Here is an 18,200-nt window from a genome sequence, read left to right as displayed (position 1 = left end):
AAGGCGGGCTGATCGAACCCACTCATGCGTTCGAACTTGCCCTCTGAATCACCTAGAAGCCAGGTTCGAGGTACAAAACGGACAGAATCTGTTGGGGGAACGGTAGACCGAGAAGGAGGGTGACCACGACACGTCAGTGGAATCTGGCATGACTTGGAGCACGATTATAAGACGACAATCACGGCGTCTTGGGATCGTCCTTGTCGCGAAGTGTAAGTTGCGGACCACTAAATGGGCCGAACTGGACACTTTCTCCGCAGTTGTCTGCACTGGGTAGACGTGGACGGTGGGGTGAAATGCGTGGCCGACGTGAAGAGCCGGCGTCAGTATCCGTATTAAAAGTTAAAGCTGAAGACTGGTCAAAGGGGGGCGCAGCTCGCGCTTCCCGCAGCCAAAAAAACATGTCCCACCTAACCCCCTGCAATGCAGCCCTTGGCGGCCTGGAAGATGTACACTTATGTGCAAGCTTACCAGTGGCATGTTAACGACGAACGGGATCGATAGCGTCATTCATGTTGAGGACAATCCTCCAGACCACACTGTGCTATGCTTATCGCGCCGTTTGCAGCAGCCCCGGCGATGTCTGATAGTGTTGGTTGGTAGTCTAAGCACCTGACACGGTACGGTGCCCGGAACCTACAAGCGCCGGAGCAGGGAAGCAGGTACCCCGCTGGCCAATGAATGCTGCAGATGTACATCATCTGGACGTTGTCGTTGTGGTGTACACAACTCTCCCGCCGTATCGTGGTAAGCCTGGAATCCTTGGACAGATGCTCCCCCCTCCCTCCCCTCTCCTCTGTAGCATGCAAAGGCCCAGCCAGTCAGCCAGCCAGCCAGCAGCCGGGCCTCAACACCATCTCACCGACCCTGCGTGCCTGGTGAGCCAGCCATAGTTTTGAAGCGGTCTACTGCAATCTTTCTCTCCCAACCTTCAACTTTTTCCCTCCTGCCTCCCGCCTCACTACATCGTGCACCAGCACTTTTTCGAACCATCGTCGGCGTCGCGCGCGAACAGACAATCTCGGACCCCATATTACACTAGTAGATAGAACCCACCACGAGCGTATCTTATCTCCAAAACGCGGGGTTTCGGACGGAGGACGTAGCCCCCACACACGTTCGCTCGTCGACGACTACAACATCTCGAACGACCACAACGACCGAACTCTTTGCTACTATTCCAGTTATTTCGGTTTCTTTCAACTTATTCCCTGGCGTACTTTCTACTTTTTATTATTATTAGCGTATCAGAATGGACGGACACCAGCGCGACGAGCGCGCGGGACAACAGAGCATGCAGAACGGCAGGGTGTCGGTGAACGGAGCACAGCTCGCAGTAGGCCCACGCAGACGAAATGACGGTCAGTCATCAGAAGGACACCACTACCTCGGGGATATTGGCGAAGAGCTGACACGAACATTTCCAGAATCATGGGTTGAAATTTCGTCGCAACCGTCCTCGTCGTCCCTCTCGTCTATCGGCGACGATATCGTCACGACAGGTCTCCGCGTCGGCGGGTCCATGGCTGCCCGCCGACGTCGCTTACATCACCAGAGCCAGCCTGTGCCGCGATCTTTCCATGTCGACCAAACGGCCATTCACGCCGGCACAAGCAGTCAAGAGGAATACGAGGAGAGCGAAAGCGAGGAGGATCGATGCCTGACAAGCTCGACCGAGAACGTTCAGCCTTTCTTGCGTGCGTCATTCCAGCAACAGCAGCTGTCCCGAGGGGAATCGGAGGATTCCGACGACAGCGATGAGATCGCCACAGCCCTGGGGCGTGTCCCCGACGATCCTGTCTTCAGACCCCAGCCAAACGCCTTTTCTCATCCGCCCTCGGGTTTGAACAGAAGTCACTCGGCCAACTCGGCGATCCACCAACATCCGCACAGCGGTGTGCGGCCTGCCCTCTCCCAACGATCACAGACCAGAGTCCAGCGCGGCCCGCCCAACTTTATGTCTCCCGCCTATCAAGCTGACAACGACGCGGCTCTTCGTGCGTCGCTCACCACCCTTCTGTCATGCGCCGCTGCAGCCCGCGGTCTGCCCAAGTATAAGGATACTGAGCGACAAGGCGTTCCGTCGGCGCACGCCGGGGTCGGACCTAGCTCCCAACCTGTTGAGTTACGGCTGATGCCCGAATCTGAGCTCATGACTGAGAAACCTACCCAAACTCAAGGCGCCCCGTCTGCCAAGTCACCTGTCGCGCGCACACGGACGACGACAACGTCTTCTGCCTCCCCATCACCCAGGAGCGACGGTGTCGACAAGCACAAGCGTACTCCTTCACAAACCCGGTCTTCGAGAGCGGCCAAGAAAAAGAAGGTGGCGGCGAGTGATGACGCTCTCATCAGCCCGACGTTGCTGACGTGGGTCGTGAGCGCTGGTGTCGTAGTGCTGGTGTCCGTGGTGGGATTCGGCGCTGGCTACGTGATCGGCCGCGAAGTTGGACGCCAGGAAGCTCTCTCGGCAGGTGTGGGCGTCAACGCCTCGACTGTGGCGGACTCTTCGTCGTGCGGGCGAGAAGTTATTCGGTCGTCCGGCGGCGGTCTTCGCCGCTTGAGGTGGGGTGCGGGGGTTGGTCGCAGCGTTGTCGCTTGAGAAGTTCTGAATCAGCGTCGATCGTGCAACGTGCTGTCTGAATCATGAAGCGTCGGATGCTATTTACGTACGGACGGATCCGGGATATTGGACCTTGCGAGGCCTTCCGGGTCTTTGTCTTCCACGCAAACCTTACTGCTGGTCCTCTTTTTTCTTCATTGCGACGAATATAGACGACTGACTGATTATTCTACTCATGGATACCTATTCTTCCCCTATGCCGGGGAATAAATGCGGAACATACCTGGCAAACGAAAATGGGGATTCAGGGGCAGCGGTTGACATTTGAGTTATTTTTCTTCTTTTCATTTCTTGCCCCCTACCGCTTCTCCGTCCTCTCTCCTCACTTGCTATGTGAAATGATCTCCAGATCTGGGGGGTGGGAGCGGAAGTGGAAACGGCCAAGGACTGGCCCGGCATGGCATGAAAGCTTTTCTTCTCTTGTCTTTCTATCTTTCATTGCGGGGATCTCGAATCTAATCTGGGCGGGCCTCTGGGAGGAGGGGTGTTGGAAGAGAGAAATCGAAATGAAAGCGAGGCGTGAGGTTATCGGATCATTCAAAGTCGTGGGCCTTTGGGAGTCTGCGCAAACAAGGCTTGCCTCGTCGACGCCATCAAGGGTTGATTGATGCTTTGATTTCTTTTCCCCTCCCATGAGCCTCGTGTTCCCATCACCCAACAATCTGGCCGGCGGGCATATCTGAAACCTTGCTTTGCGGGATGGCTCTCCTCAACTAGGCTTTTCCTAGGGTAGTTTAATACACGAGGGCATGGTTTTACGGTTCACCTTCTGCAGCAGGTCGTGTCTACTTCCGCGCATATGTGAGAGGTTGGCTGTGGATTCCATCCGTGTTGTTCTCGCCGGGATGCGTAATTTCTTCCATGTCGCTGATTCCGACAAGTTCAAAGGCGCCTGGACAGCCGAAGAGGGCGAGGGACCCGGGTTGGTTACAACGACGCACCGGCCCATCTCAACATCGTCACATTCCGTCAGGCTAGAATCTACCTATCCGCCGGGCGTTGTCACGTTCCAAACATAAGAGAGTTCAGCGTTCGTTCCATGGGTGTGAAGCGCGCGGTATTATGTGCCCAGCCGTATGTTCGCCCGAGATCCATTTCGCATGTACCCTAGGTCCGAGATGATCGCTCGTTCAACATGCCTACCTACCTAACCCCCGGCCCTGGCGGTCCTGTCCCCCCCACCCCCCTCTCTCTGTTTTTCAAGATACCTACCCATGACAGGGCTCGCACGACCCATCCATCCATACCCCCTTCCCCCTCCCGTTTAGGCAACAAGTCACGCGCGCCCGAGTTATTTTTGGATCCTCATCTTGATCAATTTCTACGAGGAGTTATCTAGCGAACGACCGATGACGAGACAAAACAGAGGGGTGAAATCGCTAGCACGATGCTATGTATCGTCTTCCTCCACTCTCTTATCAGGGATCAATGTGATGGCCCCTCCACCTTAAAGTTTTCTTGCGTTTGCTAAGCCCTTCTAACTTTTCTTTTTCTCTTTCGAACCTCACACCCTCGAGCGGCCCTTCTGATGACCACACTCCCCAGGCAGCGATAGAAGCAGGTTTCCAAGTGCGTGTGGTGACGATTGAGAAATCCATGGCCTCCGAGGAAAAAGACACGAGACGTGCGAATGCGAACCGGGCGATCTGGTCGCGTCTCACTCGACCTTTTCGCCAAGGCCCGACGCGTTTCCAAGAGAAAAGCCCGATGCGGAGACGCCCTCAGAAACCCCGACGCGAAAATGCTTGACCAAGGCTTGACAGATGCTTGTACTACCATGGATCCCCAAGCCTGAATCTCCGTCCTGACTTGACGCCCTCGCCTTGCTGAGACCCTGCGTTCTATCAATAGAACCACCGAGGGAAGCGGATCGTTCAAATGCTCGAATGCTTTCTTAAGTAGGATCGTTTATGGTAACATTGGATGCTGCGGTAGGGAACACATTCCCACTCGGACTCATCCAGCAGTTGATTGCTTGAATCATGTATATTGGCGGAGAATGTCCGTCACTTTAGACCTAAAGTTTGATAAGGCCCCTGATGCTGACCAGGCCGCGAAGAGGACACCGCCTATGATGAGCTCCTCACAGAGCGCTCAAGTCAAGGGGAACACTGCTACCTCTGCCAGCCCTGTAGCGTCGAGGACCGCCGACGAAATCCCTTGGCTTTGGTAGCATAGCCTCGTCTTGAAACTTCCACCGTGGATCTTGAACAATGTACCGTTGACCACCTCCGCCGCCGCCTCCTCCACCGGCGTGCAGACTGGCCGTCGTGTTAGATCGTGTAGGACTAGGGCTCTTTGCACCGTTGGGAGCCAGAGTGAAAGCACTTGGGTCCAGCATGGACGAACGAAGGCCGGAACCGGCGCGGGCCCTTGAAGGGGGAGCGGCTGGCGGGGGGGGTGCAGCAGCGGGGGGTGATGGTGCGTTTGAAGGAGGTGGCGGGGGAGCAGCACCGGGAGATGCTTGCCCGGCTGCTCGCAGGGCAGCTTGCATTGCCAGCGGTGAAGACCCATTCGATGCTGGTGGAGGCGGCGGAGGTGCTGGGGATCGTGAGGGTGGTGACGGCGCTGGAGCTCGAGGTGCAGCAGCGGCAGGGGGGGGCGGCGGCGCCGAGGGGGGTGCTGATGGGGGTGCCGAGGGGGGCGCGGGCGGAGGAGGTGCTGGAGCATTTGACGGAGGAGGAGGAGGAGGGGCTCCAGGAGCTGGTGCACCTGGTACTGGGGGTGGATGGCTGGAGGGCGTGGAAGAAGGCTTCCGGGATGCAGGCAGTGGTGGAGGCTTCTTGCCGATGGGAGGCGGGGGTCCTTTCATCGATGCTGACGAGCCCGGTCTGGGTACATCGCTCGTCGTCTTGCGCAGGTTGGCGATCGATGGCGGTAGTGCCGGGGCAGCGGTGGGGGGAGGTAGAGGCGGTCTTCCCGGAGGGGCCGGCGCCGCACCTCCTGGAGGCTTTGGCGCCCCGAAAGTCGGTGGCTTCGGCGCCGAGGATGATCGCACGTTGCTCTCAGGATCCGAGAGGTACGAAGAGTCCGCAGAAGCGCCCGTGTCGACAGCTCCACGAGTTTTGCGTAGCTTTGGCATGCCGCCAGCAAACAGACCACCAAGCTGTGGTGCCGCCTCCATCGGCGGCGCAGGTGTGCTTTCCCTTCCGCTCTGGTCACTGTTGCTTCTAGCTCGATTTCCCGGCACCGGAGGGGCCAATCCACCGGGAGGTTTGGGTAGACCTCCCAAGCCTGGAATTGGTGGTGCGCCTCCTACAGGCGGGCCCCCTGGGCCGCCGGATGACTGTCCAACTATCGGGGCGGACCTATCGTTCGTAACGGCTTTCCTGAGGGCCTTGCCTTTGGTGATATCGGTGAGAAGAGCTCCCTGTAAGTCGTGTTAGCCCAGTTACATACAGAAAAGGTGTGTAGATGCCCCATGACCAGTGACTCCTTACTCTGTTCGCCCCTCCAGGCGGTCTAGCAGGCAGAGCGCCAGCTCCCGGAGGACCTCCTGGCGGAGGAGGTGGCGGCGGAGGGCCACCCATCGCAGGCATCGGAGGCGGCGGCGGCGGCGGTGGAGGGGGCATGACGAATAGATTATCTATGGCGTTTATTTTATGCTGCTGTCGATGTCGCGGGAGCGATGATAAAGCCGGCGTGTTGTCGGCGGAGAGTTGTTCGCTGATGGGCACGTCGTCGGTCGGGGGGTCGAGCGGAGGCGACTTTGGATATGGATGTCGTTCAAATACGGTACCGTCGTACGGCAGGGTAGTGTTTCAAGAGTAGAGAAATGAGAGGCTCTCAAGGAATCGATGGGTGCATTCCCAGGGGCGGTGGGATGGTGGTACGCTGGGGTTGCTTTCCAGCCGCGTGGTGTTTCGTCATCTCTCGGGCGGTATCTTGATCCGTCATTTGAAGATGCGGCGTCGTTAGGGGCGGGCGGTGCAACCGTTGCATTCAGAGTGGGCCGGAGCGCCTCTGCGCGTTTCGAGGTACTTCCATTTCGCCGAGGAGTCTCCAGTACTCGAGGTACCTCCAGGCCCCTCAGCCCAAAAGGTTCCTCGCGCGTATCTGTGGCTGAAAAACACGCAAGCTCGGAACGCCTTAAAGGCAGCCATTCGAGAAAACAACAGGGGGGGGTAGCGAAGAAGATAAATCGGAACGGGTTCCAAGATGTTAGAGAATTGCTAAGATTGTCTACTTCCATCTAGTGTATTGCAGTGCATCACTACACAGCGATTTATAGTTCGTATGTCTTGGAGGAAGTGGTGATGAACAGCTCGCAGACGGCGTGAGAGTATGGAACAGTTTGTGAGAAACCCGTGCGTAGCGCCGATTGGCAGAACGATTACGTTTCTTCAGTGACCTTTCAAGTACTGTATGAGTGCTGGAGGGAGAATCTGTACTAACCTGTACTTACGGTTTCCTACCCCACTCAAGTGGATCGGCTGCCAGTCTCATTGGTGCGGCCGTCATCTCCCGAGCGAGCCTTGTGAAGAGCCTCCCTAGCGCTTGAGTGATCACCTGTAGTGTAAGGCCAGGGAACCAGGTGCGGGTAATTGGACGACGTGCTGTTGGTGGGTAACGGGGCTCGGGTGGAAATTTTGCAGGAGCTCTCAGCTTCCCCGGAGCCTCCGTCGCGTCCAGCAACCCTCTCTTTTTTGTTGGTCTTTTTTGTGCTTCATACTGTTGCCTCGCATCTGCTGGGTTCCTCGTCGGCTGTCGCTCCGTAGTCCTTATCACATCCCGTTCTTTCCAAGACCCAGACGGCCTCTCCCGGTTCCTTGTTCGATACAGCTTCTGCTTCACCCGCCCGGCGACTCCTTCTGCCGGACTATATTGGCTACCTACGCATCGACAAGATCACCTGGCCCCCAATTGCTTCCCAGTTCTCACTACTATTACCACTACTGCAGCCCAGATAGGCCGATCGACGACGAATCACGCCCGCTCGCTCTTTGTCTGTTGCTTCAGATCGTCCAATCCTTTTTCGCCGAACACGCGTCCTCCTCGAACACCCTTCGCCGAACCCTCTCTGCCGCCACCACCACCAAGATGATGCAGACTGCCATTATCCGGCCAGCGACGCGGCGACCTCACTCTGTTTGTCGACTATGTGTGGCCTTGTCACCAAGTGTTGGTCAACAGACTCGAATGCAACATACCACCAAGCCAAACATATCGTCAATCATCCCTCCCCGATCTGCCAATATCCGCGAGATTAAGACTTTAAGGCGAGTTATCAGCGGAAACCGTCTGGTGAGCACGGTATCCGCTTCGGGTTTGCACAAAACCGCTCACGAGAGGCCCGCAATGACAGGCACGTCGTCCAAGGAGCTCCCTGATCTGAGCAAGGTGGCGGGCGTGGTTCTGCAGAGCAAGAAGCGGTTTCTATCCACGGACGGCATTCCTACTCCACAGCTCGTCATCGCAGCCTTGAAAACGTGCCAAGGCGCCGCGAATGCGATTCAACCATATCTATCCAAGTCGGAGATACGTTCGGCCTCGGCCCTCGCCGCATCGACCGCCTCGAGCCTCCTATCCCTGGACTCCAACTCGATCGCTTCTAATTCTAGCAGCACGTCGATCCCGTCGATTTCTGTCAAGGATACAGTCGATACAATCTCCGAGTCAGCATACGAAATCATTGCCCACCCCACCGTTTCCATTGGTCCCCAGGTCTTGGACTTATACGTAAACATCCAAGCTAGGCTTGGCAGGCCCGAGACACTTCCCCATGTTTTCGAACTGTATGCGTCAAAGCCCAAACCAAAGGCGGTTGAGGGTTCAATCTCGTATGTTGAGCAGAACCCAAACCGAGCAGACAAGGCCATCGAGGCAGGCGTGGCCGAAACAGCTCTGGGGGCCGCCATCGACGCCAAGAACCTGGACGCTGCCATTGGCATCGTTGAGGCCTGCTACGCAACACAAGCATTCTACCGCCAAAAGCTTCTGCGGAAGGCGCTTCTGCCCGCCTCAGCCGTGAGTGCGGCCCCCTTTGGCGTCTACGCTCTTGCCTCCAATCTCTCGGCATTCCAGAACACAATGGAGCCCGTGACCGCTACCAAGTTCGCCTTCGCGGCGATCCTGGCCTACCTGGGGTTCACGGCAACCATTGGGATGGTTGCCAAAACCACTGCCAACGATCACATGCGACGGGTCACTTGGGCGCCTGGCATCCCATTGCACCAACGTTGGCTCCGCGAGGAAGAGCGCGCCGGCATGGACGATATCGCCTGCGCGTGGGGTTACAGAGAGAAATGGAGACATGGCGAGGAGGGCGGCATCGAATGGGAGTCTCTCAAGGAGTATCTCGGTCTGAAGGGGATGATGCTCGACAGAGTTGAGCTGATGGAGGGAATGAGTTGAGGAACACATGTTGAGCTGAGGGTTCGTTGATGAGACGTGTGGGGTGGCATCTACCTGATGGCCTCGAGGTGCCATTGGACGGATCAAGGACGGAGTTGAGGAGCGTGGACCAGGGAAGCTAGTTGTCGAGCTCAAGGAACACCATGGGCCAGAAGGGCATCTGGGCATCTGGGCAACTGGGTTACAACTCTGAACGTCGTTGCTCAGCCCCCTAGACCGGAGAATAATGCGGCGTCGGACCAATCCAATCCCACCTGAGGCGTCACAAAAGGCCCGCCGACAGATCGGCAATGTAGGTGCGTCTTAGCCCCGCGCATCTTGCCAAGAGACTGCCCAGACATCGCCCAGACAGCATCGCCCTCCACATGCGGATCACCGCAAGCCAAGTCGACAACGCTGCTCGCTGTCATCTTGTTTCAAGCGCTATTCCTGGCTTGCCTCCGCACTTGACTCAGCATCAGTGCATCGTTGGTGACAAGATGAGTTTGACCAAGGATCCACCAGTTGGTGGAAGACCGAGTGGAGCAGCCAGCCTTGGGTTGACTACAGTATTGCAGTAGCTTCTGGCAGTTTGTACGCTATCTCGCTCTATCTCAGGTTGAGCCAATCTCACAATCTATCCGACAAGCCTTGGGAGCTTGATCTATATTTCCACATCTACACGCCCCCCCCCTCAAAGCCTTCTCCCCTCGAAGTCTCGTAAAACACACCGGGGTGCCCCTCAGGAGCTATAGGGCCACGACAACCCCTGCTACCAACAGAGCCCGACTGAAGGCGCCTCCCTGCCCGTACGCGCAAGTCTGGACAAGTCCGCACCGACTCTGTGCAACCCTGCAGAATCGGGGACTATACGAAACGACTCTTTTTCCTATAAAGAAGCAGAGCCTCTTGCATCACCACCTGTCAAAGTGTTAGTTCAACCCACGCTCTGTCATCCGGGCCAACCAGACGACATCAAGAATACGTTAACACATCTTCAACACCAGTCAACCTTTACGATGGCTGCCAACGAGGAAGACTTCACGCCTTATGACCCTGTGCGGTGTGCACACTACGCCAGGTTTGCTGCTCACTTAGACAGATGGCAATTTGACCTGTTGTATTGGCTTCTGTTTGTCTTCAACCTTTTTATCCTGTTCTTGGCAGCATGGAATTACACTCGGTAGGCTCCCATAGCCACTAAGCCCCTCATCCAGGGACCGACTTTACTGACGATGCGCTTAGGACATTGGACGCTGTGAGCGAACTTCCCGAGACGGATGCAAAACGAAAAAAGGCAATCAAACGCTGCATCTACTTCAACCTATTCTGCGTGTGTGTGTCGCTGGCTACAGTCATCATGGAGGTCTTCACTCTTATGGCATTGCAATTCTGCGATGGCGAGGATCTCATGTCGCTTTACTGGTCGACCTTTACCATGATTCAGGTCGGATCTCTCATTGCTGTGTGCGGCGTCATTCTAGCTCTCGTGCATCAACTGAGACAGCGGAAGCACCCGTGAGTAACCTCGTCGGTATGCCTACAAGCCTCGCTAGTTTACTAACTGCATTTAACAGGCCCTGGGCTCTTGCTCTCGGCACGCCCGTCCTGGTCATCGCGGGCTTGTTCCACTACTTCCACATGTGCATGGCACAAAGAGTAAAGAAGGCGACATCGAGGAAGAGGAAGAACAGCGACGCCGGAACGCTCCCAATGAGCCAAGTGTATGTGCACGATTCACACTGGGAAATTGATTGCTGCCCAATCTTCTCCCGCCAAGATGAGCATTCACGCTAACATGAGAGTTAGAAACACCATTCAAGTCGAGTCCTCGGACGAGGAGGATGGCATCCAGGGAGCCGAGATTATCGGGCTTACAATGGACGGCGGCCCAATTATCCACTTCAAAGATGCAGTGCCCTACAACCTACCGGACTCGAGCGAAATTATCGGGCGCTGCGAAAACGACAAACCCATTGTCATCTGCCGCCGCGACGGCTTCCAGCTGATCTACAATGGCCAGGACGAGCGGACGCCATCCCCCAACCCGGCAACCAAGAGGACGGGTTGAGGGCGAGGGGCGTCGGTTCCGTTGCGTCCCGCAGCGGGCAGGCCCCACCCTTGCATTGATGCGGCGAAGTCAAAGGCCAAAGTCTAGATGCCCGCTGGGCGGCCAGATCGACCACCCCCCTCCAGCCGCTACACCCACGACTTACCCCCACGTCATGGCACCGGGTACGAACGAGCATCGTCCCTGCAGACAGGATGCTGTGGCACTCCACACTGCACCTCCGTTTACGCAACTATGGAGAATTATGACAGCAAGACGCCCGTTCTTACCACTCGACAGCAAGACGCCCGTTCTTACCACTCATTCGGACGGTCCTGGCCACGTCCCGTCCTCTTTGGGTTTTCTCCCTTTTACCCCTTTGGGTGGTCTATCTTGGTCGATCCCTGCTCTATTGAGAGGAAGACCTATGCCTGGCCAGACCGACCTCCAAGATCAACCCGCCCACCGGATACATTGGCACCGGTCCTTCCGCACTAGGGAAGCCAAGCCATCCGGGCACTTTGGTCACCTGACCATTTGGCGGGCGCTGAACTGGCCGTCTTTTTACCAAGACGAACAACCAAGACGGCTAAGCATGTGCCAAGCCAGTGGAAGCGAGCAGCACCAACCCCCCCGGTCATGGCGCGGTGGCCAAGACGCTGAGCGGACGCCGGCCGAGCGGGATGACGATGCCCGCATCGCCGTGGGATCCAGTTTTCTTATACCATTGTGTTCTGCATTTCCCCTGTTTTGTTCACTTTTCGCCATCTGCGGCGGCTCAAGCCTCCTCTGCTCCTTTCTTTCCTCGACGATTTGGTTCTTGTCCACGTCCGATTCTGTTTTCGAGTCCACATTGCAGGCTTGGCGTTTTAGGTTTCGCAGCTGAGGGGGGTGTGGTTGACTCGACAGAGACTGGACTATCTCTTTCGCGCACTGGTATCCGTGCGGTCGGTCGGCCACGCCCTGGCAAAAGAAGCTGCCACGGGTCAGCGTTGAGTGGGGTGGGGGAAACTTTTTACTTGCTTCCCATTTCCTCTTTTAAACAGCCTTTTCCCCCCCCCCTTTCCGCAATTGCATCAGGTCGCAACGAGCCAAGACTTATCTTTTTCTTTTCTTTTTTGCATTAATCTTAAAAAGTCCAGACCCCATGACTGTTGGCTGCCTCGTCTTGCCTCTCGAGATACATCATCAGTCAGGGATGTTCGCTAGCGTCGGCATTTGGTTAGAGATATCATTGGGACTCCAGGTATAGACGGTTTCCGGGAGAAACTGGGTCTACTCAAGTCCCCTCAACTTGTCTTATTTATATCGAGAGATTGAAGAAATATGTTGCTGTGGAAGCTACTGTTATGTCCCTATCTAGTTGGCGTGGGAACAAGGCAGATCTAAGGGGAGCCGGGGAAATAGGCTTTGGTAGAATGAAAAATGTCAGATAAGCCATCCATCCATTCATATATTACAAACATTTCCATCGGTGTTTGCTTGCGAGCGGCGTTCGAAGAGACAGAGCTCTAACCTTCCGGAAACGCATTCGTCACCAAGAAAGTGATTGCTCATCGCGACAAGACACGCAGAAGCCAATGGTTCGGGTGCCAAGGGCTCTCGGACGAGAAGGGGTGGGGTGGGAGGGGTGGGCGCGGATGCGAGCAGCAGCGAGTCCTCGCGACTCGTCATCTCAACAATTTTGTTCTTCCCCTCCTTTTTGATCACGCCCTCTTCATAGGCGCAACAGCGTACCGAGAGAGGCCTAGAGTCGTGTTTCCGATTCTTCCCATGGGTGGATGAACGATTGTGCTCGAGGGGATGGGAGAGGGGCTTAGCATCTCACTGGATTGCGTACATCTCGTTTGTCTCCCTTTTTCTCTCTCTGGATTATTCAGACTGGACATGCTCTGCTGTGCTTGTGTGTCTGAGCAATCCTTCGTTCCCTGCTCCCCCTCACTCCTCAAACCCTGCTGCTTTCCATAAGTGGAAGCCAAAACCCATCATCGAGTCAACGGACGAGGCCGCGCAACGTGATTTTCGCCAGGACCCTCGTCACATGCCATGGCGGACATTCATGTTTGAGTACCTGGTTCACTGACGCAGCCGGCATACCAAGAGATAGAGAGACCTGAGAGAGGCCTCATTTCGAGAGGGTGTGGGGGTCAGAAACATGTCTTGGGGTTTGACGTTGAAGTTCTTGTTTTACGTTCTTTTCTTTGGATTACAGCTAGCTACAGGCAGCACCGCATCCTTGGTTTGCGACACAAGGACACCTCGTGTCTCACATGCTTATCTGTAGCCTTTCTTGCGTGCTTCTTTACTGTCTCTTCTTGCGTCCGGGAAACCCCCGTGTCTCGCACACGTGTTCTCCCCTTTCGCGTTCCCTCTTCATTTCTTCTCGCTGATGTTTGGCCTCGTTTCTTTTCTTTCCCCCTTCCCCCGAACTCCTCTAAATCCGAAAGTCCGCGTGATAAACGTGCTTGACGCGAAGCGCGAGAGCGTAAATCCATGACATGGCAGTCAACATGTCTACTGCAGACGCCCAGCCTTGCCGATTTGTAATATCTCACCAGTGAGACGGTCGTCGCTGCGCAGGACTGGCCACGACTCACCGCCGGCCTTGGCGAGGTTCACCTCAAGTTTAGTGCCGAGGACCTTGAAGGTGGATTTTCCAACGTCGATGGGCGCGAAAAGGGGCACCTCGGTGGTGTAGCGCTTGGGCGGCGAGTCCGACGTGGGCAGGTCGAGCGCGATGGACTGCGGTTTGAACTCGATCTTGGCCGAGTCCTTGGCAATCTTCTTGAGGAAGAAGGAGGCAATGACGGTGGAGGGCGTCTGGTAAAAGTCGGTGCGGACGGTATCAAGCTTCTCCTCGCCGCCGGCCGCGGCCGCATTCTTCTTCTTGCCGCTGCCGATGAAGAGGTGACGATCCTTAGTCTTGCAGCCCTCGATCTTCATGAACTGGTCGAACTCCAGCACGCGGCGCTTGCAGCAGCTGTAGCCCTTGGATCCTTCGTGGAAAATGGGCACGCCGGGATGGTGGACGCAGGACTCGCCGTCGCGGGAGGTGCCCTTACGGTAGGTGACTGAGCAGGCCTTGCGGCGGCAGGTGGTGCCATCGGGGATCTCGAGTGAGGCGTCATCGGACTCGGATTCCGGGGGTGGAGGAGGTGAGGGCGCGGCCTGGGTAGCTTGAGGGAGTGGCTTGCGGCCTGGTTCAGATGCCGAAGCGGCGAGCTTATCGGCGAGGGAAGGCGCTGCGTCAGGGTCCGCCTGGGGCTTCTGCTCGATCTTGGGAGGTAGGTCGGTTGTGGAGTGTTTGCCGGTTGTGCAGGGGGGGATGGTCATAAACTCCTCAAAGGTGAGGACGCGGGGCTTGCAGCACTTCCAGCCTGTTTGGTAGTGATCGGTTAGGTTAGCCGCGGTGTCTCGTGCGAATCGATGCCAATGCGTTCGGGTAGCGGCTGAACGGGACTTGAGGAAGGAATGGGAGAGGATCGATTGGACGAAAGAGGGGGAAACCCTATCGCAACCACACGGGACAAGAACGGAAGAGACGCGTTCTCCATTGCATCTGACGAAGCTGGGTGTGTGTGCGTGTGTGTGTGTGTAAAGTTGGTAATGGTGGGTAGCTGGGTTAGGTTGCGAGCAAGTGAGTACCTTTCTGGCCTTCGTGGAAGATAGGAGGGCCAGGGTGGTAGACGCATGGCTCCTCTGCATCGGTGTAGAGCTTGCCGCAGCCCTGGTGGACGCACTTTTCTGCCATGTTGGACGGCTGGCTAGGGGTCAGTTAGATGGGTGAGCTTTCGCAGCTTCGTTGTCGTTTTCGGGGTTGCCGTGTGCAGCTTTTCCGCAATGACCTTGAGAAATAGAAAGTGAACGAAAAAGCGAGACAAAGACAAAATTCGTAATCGACGACGTTTGGCGTTTGAGACTTGGGTGGTGGATGAGAAAGGGCGGCGGGTCTCCGGGACTGTAAATTGTCAAAAAGGGCCCCGGTGGTCGTCGTCGATGGAGGGGTTGCTATCTTCTCCAGGATTCCAGAATTTCCCAGGGGTCTTCACTGCGATTCAGCGGCTCAAAATTATGCATGACGGGCACAAGCTCCAGCAAGTCACCCTTCTGATTCGTTCACAGCAACCCGATGGCGGTGGGTGTGATTGCATTCGACAAGTTCACCGCCTTCCTAAACTATGGTCCCCACCACTGAGCCGGACACGGGAATTACTGACCGAAAATGTGCCCGACTGCCAGCCGCTCTCCGGCCTGTCCTTGTAACTCGGCCGGGGTGGGAGGAAGTTCAGTCGGAAACACACGACCATCTCACCCACACTTTACCTTTGGCCCATTTCGCCATCACAATATCACTCTGGACGACTGCAACTCTGTTCTTGTCACGGTGATCCCAAATCAGAATCGGACTCGTTTGAAACAGCAACAAACGGGCGTTCCTCCCACACCCTCACGTCGGCTGGCAGATCGTGGCAAGCCCATCATCTCACATTCACAAAATTTCAAATTCGATCACAGACGTCGCTACGCCCTGTCGACCCTGATCCCTGGACGCCAGCATTCGTTTCTGGCGCCGTCGTCCTTCCTTGCCCAGCTGAGCGAGAACGAAGCTGTTTCATAGCCTGCGAGCTTCTTTCCCCTCCCAGCACTCCGTCCTTGCTTTGGCACCGTACCCTCTGCGTGTGTGTGTTTGTGCGTGTGTGGACGGGATAGACGTCAAGCGTGGAGTCAATCAAGAAACTCCTCGGATCATCGCCATCCAAGTCTACGACGATCTTCAAGATCAATAACCAGAAACAATGTTCACGCCCACACGTCGACTCTTCCAGAAGGCTCACGCATGCCGGATCACTCTTTTCGCCCGCGATGGGTGCGGCTTGTGCGTACGCGCCAAATCGGCGCTCTCCAACGTTTGGGACAGGAGGCCATTTGCCTTTACGGAGATCAACATCACCGCGCCGGACGCGAAGAGCTGGAGGGACCTGTATGACTTTGATGTCCCGGTGGTACGTTTTGCTTCCTCTCATCTTCCGTTTTGTGTAGAGCCCACGGTACAGGGAATGGGCGTCCAACATGCCCGAAGCACACCATGAGACCCAGCTTCAAACTTCACAGCCCTTCACGTTCTAACTTGCCCCAGATCCACATCAGCAAAGCCGAGGCTCCTGAGGAGGACCCCAAGCTAGTGGGCAAGGCCGTCAAGCTTATGCATCGCTTCGATCCGGATCAGATCGAGGCCAAGATGGATCAAGTCGAGTGCAAGAAGTGAAGCGTTAGAGAGTGTTTTTTGTTTTTTGCCTCTTTCTCCAGAGCGGCCACACCATTGCTTAGCCGAAGGATTCGTTCGGCGGGCGGACCAAGCATCCCTGGCAAACAGCACAGCCTACCTAATCCCCCTTCGCTACGCGTCACGCCCTCTTGTATCCTCCCCTTCCTCCCGGCATCAGTTCAGTACGATCCACCCTTGGCTGGCTTCGCCGCCCCCCTGGCAATGCTCAACGACTCCAACAATGTAAACTGCAATGCCGTGTAATCCGTCGCCACGCTAATCATGTCGAAACCCTTGTCCGCGAAGAACTTGGATTGCTCGCCGCTCGTGCAGAAGATGCCTGCCTTCTTTCCCGCCTTGTGCGTCGCCTCGAGGATGCGGTCAATGGCGTCGCTCAGCTCCTTCTTGATGATACCGTTGATCACGGGGTGACCAATGTTGTTTCCTACATCATGCTTGTTAGATGGTCGACCGAATGCCAACGTGGGTTCGGGGTTTTCTGACCAAGATCAAAGGGTCCGATAAAGAGCACGTCGATGCCCTCGACCGCCGCGATGTCTTCGATGGACTCCAGCGCCTCCTTGGTCTCGATCTGGACCATGGTCAGGAGGCTGTCGTTAGCGTGCTGGAGATACTCGGTCATGCTCGGCGCCGGACTGAACCGCTCCATGGCCAGCGGCGAGCCGAAACCCCGGCGTCCCCACGGCGGGAACTTGGCGGCCTGGACCAGGTCCTTGGCCTCCTGGGCGGTTCGGAGAAGGGGGACGAGGATCTTTTGGATTTTCCCAAATGCGTCAGCGAAGTCTCCTTTTTTTTCCCTTTCTGAGGCCTCCGGTTTCAATATGTCGACCCTACCCCGTGAGCGCCGCAATCCAAGGCTCCTGTGAACATCGTCAGCCAAGTCCTGCCTGTTATACGAGCCATCGATTGATGAGAGGAAGGGAGGGGGTGGGCTTCATACGCTTGACCATCCATCCCTGCATATCCGGCAACCTCACGATTGGGGACACACCGGCCGCGGCAATGGCGGGCACAGCATCATGCATGGCGCCATCTGGTGGCTCAAGTTAGATCACATCGCGTCTTTCGTCCAGGCTAGGGATGAGAGGCCTCAATAGCGTCTACCGTCAATGTTTCCATGCTCGCAATCAACCAGGACCCAGTCCACGCCTGCACTCTTGGCAAGGACCCGAGAAACATTGGCACCGGGGATCATCTGCCATAGCCCAAAGCTGGGGCCGCCCTTGGTGAAGGCCGTCCGGAGCCGGTTGGCTGCCTGCATTGCCGACATTTTGTTTCGGGGTTTGGGGTGCTCCTAGGATAACTGAATTGATTGATCTCCGCTGCAGCGTCTGTGAATGGAAAGATGCAGCCTTGCGCAACGTAAATTCAGGGTATCTGGCGTGTGCCTATGTATGTACGGATATGTAGGTAGTACGACCATGTTGAAGTACCGCCCGCGATCGGGGCCACGGCGAACTAGCGCTGTCAACCACGCCTTATGTTAGAGGGGCTTCTAGTGCGGGGGCTTCAACACTGCTCGGGAGGAAGGCCGGCAGGAACCCAACCCCCTTGCATGCATTTAGGTGGTGGGAAAGACAGGCCAGCTGTAGGCGGGTCCGCAGCGGGCCGGGAGACGGTATCATGGGCCAGCCGGGGAAAACGTCCCATTGGGGAACTCAACTTATCCACAAACCGCAACTCACGAGAGAGACACGTCCGGGCGGCAGCGGGGTAAAGATTGTTGCGATGAGGGACCAGAGGTATACACGTGTAGAAGAACGTGGGGAAGTGTGCTGGGCGGGGCAGGCGAGCACCTACCTTACCTCCCTAGGTACCTCAACCTCACAGGTTGCAATCACTGCAGTCTAAAGAAGGCTTCTGTCAAAGCAAAAAGCATTGTTCCCTCGTCTAAACACTTGGCTAAC

The 18,200-nt window shown here is 56.3% G+C and overlaps 7 protein-coding genes across 7 annotated transcripts; 4 read left to right on the top strand and 3 right to left on the bottom strand.

Moving 5' to 3' along the window:
• The first annotated feature begins 755 nt into the window (after positions 1-755).
• On the top strand, positions 756-3,508 carry CDEST_02784 (uncharacterized protein). The gene is made up of 2 exons (XM_062918943.1): positions 756-1,361; positions 1,428-3,508. Exons 1-2 carry the CDS (start codon positions 1,253-1,255, stop codon positions 2,600-2,602), a joined length of 1,284 nt encoding a protein of 427 aa, XP_062774994.1. The 5' UTR covers positions 756-1,252; the 3' UTR covers positions 2,603-3,508.
• Positions 3,509-3,849: 341 nt separating this feature from the next.
• On the bottom strand, positions 3,850-6,494 carry CDEST_02783 (Putative WH2 domain-containing protein). Its single transcript, XM_062918942.1, has 2 exons — positions 6,064-6,494; positions 3,850-5,993 (listed from the first exon to the last, which is right to left on the bottom strand). Exons 1-2 carry the CDS (start codon positions 6,193-6,195, stop codon positions 4,707-4,709), a joined length of 1,419 nt encoding a protein of 472 aa, XP_062774993.1. The 5' UTR covers positions 6,196-6,494; the 3' UTR covers positions 3,850-4,706.
• Positions 6,495-7,921: 1,427 nt separating this feature from the next.
• Positions 7,922-8,977, top strand: CDEST_02782 (uncharacterized protein; the record flags this gene model as incomplete). Its single annotated transcript, XM_062918941.1, has 1 exon — positions 7,922-8,977. One exon carries the CDS (start codon positions 7,922-7,924, stop codon positions 8,975-8,977), a length of 1,056 nt encoding a protein of 351 aa, XP_062774992.1.
• A 998-nt stretch (positions 8,978-9,975) lies between these two features.
• CDEST_02781 (uncharacterized protein) lies at positions 9,976-12,480 on the top strand (the record flags this gene model as incomplete). The annotated part of the gene is made up of 4 exons (XM_062918940.1): positions 9,976-10,139; positions 10,202-10,474; positions 10,534-10,680; positions 10,766-12,480. 4 exons carry the CDS (start codon positions 9,976-9,978, stop codon positions 11,025-11,027), a joined length of 846 nt encoding a protein of 281 aa, XP_062774991.1. The 3' UTR covers positions 11,028-12,480.
• Positions 12,481-13,178: 698 nt separating this feature from the next.
• CDEST_02780 (Putative CHORD domain, CS domain, HSP20-like chaperone) lies at positions 13,179-14,980 on the bottom strand. Its single transcript, XM_062918939.1, has 2 exons — positions 14,652-14,980; positions 13,179-14,383 (listed from the first exon to the last, which is right to left on the bottom strand). The coding sequence occupies exons 1-2, from the start codon at positions 14,755-14,757 to the stop codon at positions 13,521-13,523; spliced, it is 969 nt and encodes a 322-aa protein (XP_062774990.1). The 5' UTR covers positions 14,758-14,980; the 3' UTR covers positions 13,179-13,520.
• A 299-nt stretch (positions 14,981-15,279) lies between these two features.
• Positions 15,280-17,792, bottom strand: CDEST_02778 (Putative hpcH/HpaI aldolase/citrate lyase domain, pyruvate kinase-like domain superfamily). The gene is made up of 6 exons (XM_062918937.1): positions 17,398-17,792; positions 17,234-17,326; positions 17,128-17,153; positions 16,777-17,044; positions 16,139-16,717; positions 15,280-16,004 (listed from the first exon to the last, which is right to left on the bottom strand). The coding sequence occupies exons 1-5, from the start codon at positions 17,561-17,563 to the stop codon at positions 16,452-16,454; spliced, it is 819 nt and encodes a 272-aa protein (XP_062774988.1). The 5' UTR covers positions 17,564-17,792; the 3' UTR covers positions 15,280-16,004; positions 16,139-16,451.
• Positions 15,375-16,304, top strand: CDEST_02779 (Putative glutaredoxin, Thioredoxin-like superfamily). The gene is made up of 2 exons (XM_062918938.1): positions 15,375-16,009; positions 16,144-16,304. Exons 1-2 carry the CDS (start codon positions 15,803-15,805, stop codon positions 16,270-16,272), a joined length of 336 nt encoding a protein of 111 aa, XP_062774989.1. The 5' UTR covers positions 15,375-15,802; the 3' UTR covers positions 16,273-16,304.
• Positions 17,793-18,200: the final 408 nt, after the last annotated feature.

The sequence above is a fragment of the Colletotrichum destructivum genome, chromosome 2 (genome assembly GCF_034447905.1).
Source record: "Colletotrichum destructivum chromosome 2, complete sequence".
Classification (NCBI taxonomy): domain Eukaryota; kingdom Fungi; phylum Ascomycota; class Sordariomycetes; order Glomerellales; family Glomerellaceae; genus Colletotrichum; species Colletotrichum destructivum.
This window is presented reverse-complemented; position numbering and strand designations above follow the sequence as displayed.